Source organism: Gekko japonicus, unplaced genomic scaffold (genome assembly GCF_001447785.1).
Source record: "Gekko japonicus isolate JY-2015 unplaced genomic scaffold, Gekko_japonicus_V1.1 scaffold4055, whole genome shotgun sequence".
NCBI lineage: Eukaryota > Metazoa > Chordata > Lepidosauria > Squamata > Gekkonidae > Gekko > Gekko japonicus.
In genome coordinates this window covers 31,424-33,243 of record NW_015173261.1, presented here as the reverse complement: position 1 = coordinate 33,243, position 1,820 = coordinate 31,424, and the positions used below count along the sequence as shown (strand labels likewise).

Genomic DNA, 1,820 nt, shown 5'->3' with positions numbered 1-1,820 from the left:
GCTTTGAGAAGAAGGGGAAAGCGGGCAAAGTGAAGTTTCGGGAGGGATCGCCATGACGAATAAGCTCCTCTGTCCACGTCCTCTGTCCTGCAGCCTAGCGAGGTACTGCACAGATTTTATATGGTTGGGGATACACTATGGCCCCTATTACGGGTTCAGTGTTCACTCCCTCCACTCCCTCGGGCTGACGGAAAGTAAATGCTTTCAGGAGGTTGGCGAAGAAAATGAAGAGCTGAGTCCGTGCAAATGGCTTCCCCACACATGACCGGTCTCCTGCAGAGGGGATAAAGAAAAAGGGGGGATAACTGCACCCATACCTAGAGTTACCAATTTCCAGATGGTCAAACAGCCGAGAAGCACAGGAGGAAGTTATACAAAAGATAGAAAAGATCAAATCGTGCATAAAAATGTTTAAAAAACCATTCAACAATCAATGAGTCTGATAATCTGAACCTATATAAATAGCATAGTTTATCAAAAATACAACATAAGTCAGAAACTCAAAAATACATGGTCCAAAATATACAAACAACCAGGAATAGTTCAGGTCAACTTCCTTGAAAAGTCCGAACATCCATGTTTACAATTCCTCTTCAAAAAAACTCGATACACAAGTGGTGAGTAGCTAAAGTGTGACGCAGTAGCTGAAAAGGCAAATGCGGTTTTGGGGGGTATCAACAGAAGTAGAGTGTCCGGATCACATGAAGGGATGGTATCGCTTTACTCTGCTCTGGTTAGACCTCACCTAGAGTATTGTGTTCAGTTTTGGTCACCACAATTTAAGAACGATATAGACAAGCTGGAATGTCTCCGGAGGAGGGCAACGAAGATGGGGAGGGGTGTGGAGACCAAGTCCTATGAGGAAATTTTGAAGGAACTGGGTATGTTTAGCATGGAGAGGAGACGACGGAGAGGTGATATAATAACCACCTTCAAGTACTTGAAGGGCTGTCATATAGAGGATGGTATGGAATTGTTTTCTGTTGCCCCAGAAGGCTAGACCAGAACCAATGGGTTGAAATTACCGTATTTTTCGGATCATAAGACGCACCTGACCATAAGACGCACCTAGTTTTTAGAGGAGGAAAACAGGGAAAAAAATATTCTGAACCCTGGGGCTCAGTATTCGGTCCATAAGACGCACACACTTTTCCCCTCACTTTTTTTGGAAGAAAAAGTGCGTCTTATGGTCCAAAAAATACGGTAAATCAGAAGAGTTTTCGGCTAAACATTAGGAAGAACTTCCTGACAGTTCGAGCGGTTCCTCAGTGGAACAGACTTCCTCGGGAGGTGGTGGGCTCTCCTTCTTTGGAGGTTTTCAGACAGAGGCTAGGTGGCCATCTGACAGCAATGCTGATTCGGTGAACTTGGGCAGATCATGAGAGGGAGCGCAGGAAGGGTTGCATCAGTGCTTAGTTCTCCTGGCCCTTACTTATACACCCAGGGAAATGCCAATCGCCACTTTGGGGTCAAAAAGCAGTTTTTCTCCAGGCCAGTTTGGTAGGAGATCCTGGAGGGGTTTTTTCATCTTCTGGGCATGGAATAGCAGTCACTGGGGGGTTTTTGGGGGGGAGGTATTTGTGAATTTCCTGCATTGTGCAGGGGGTTGGACTAGATGGCCTTGGAGATCCCTTCCAACTCTATGTTTCTATGATTCTATGATACATGTTGAAATGCTTTCCGTGTTTTCATGTTCACTGGCTTGGGGGTGCTATTTAGGTGGAAAGGTGGGATATAAATTTTTAAAATAAAATAGATAGATAAATAAATAAAGACTGCCACTGGTTCTGTGAAATGTCTCATTCCTGCAGTAGCAACCC

The 1,820-nt window shown here is 44.7% G+C and overlaps 1 protein-coding gene across 1 annotated transcript in view; it reads right to left on the bottom strand.

The window, feature by feature from the left end:
• Positions 1-60: 60 nt before the first annotated feature.
• The window catches only part of LOC107120164 (cytochrome P450 2J2-like), a gene marked incomplete at its 5' end in the record, with an annotated part of 32,896 nt that continues 31,136 nt past the window's right edge, over positions 61-1,820 (bottom strand). The window contains one exon of the mRNA XM_015422811.1: positions 61-273. Coding sequence (XP_015278297.1) covers positions 95-273 — 179 coding nt within the window. The remainder of the gene's footprint in view (positions 274-1,820) is intronic.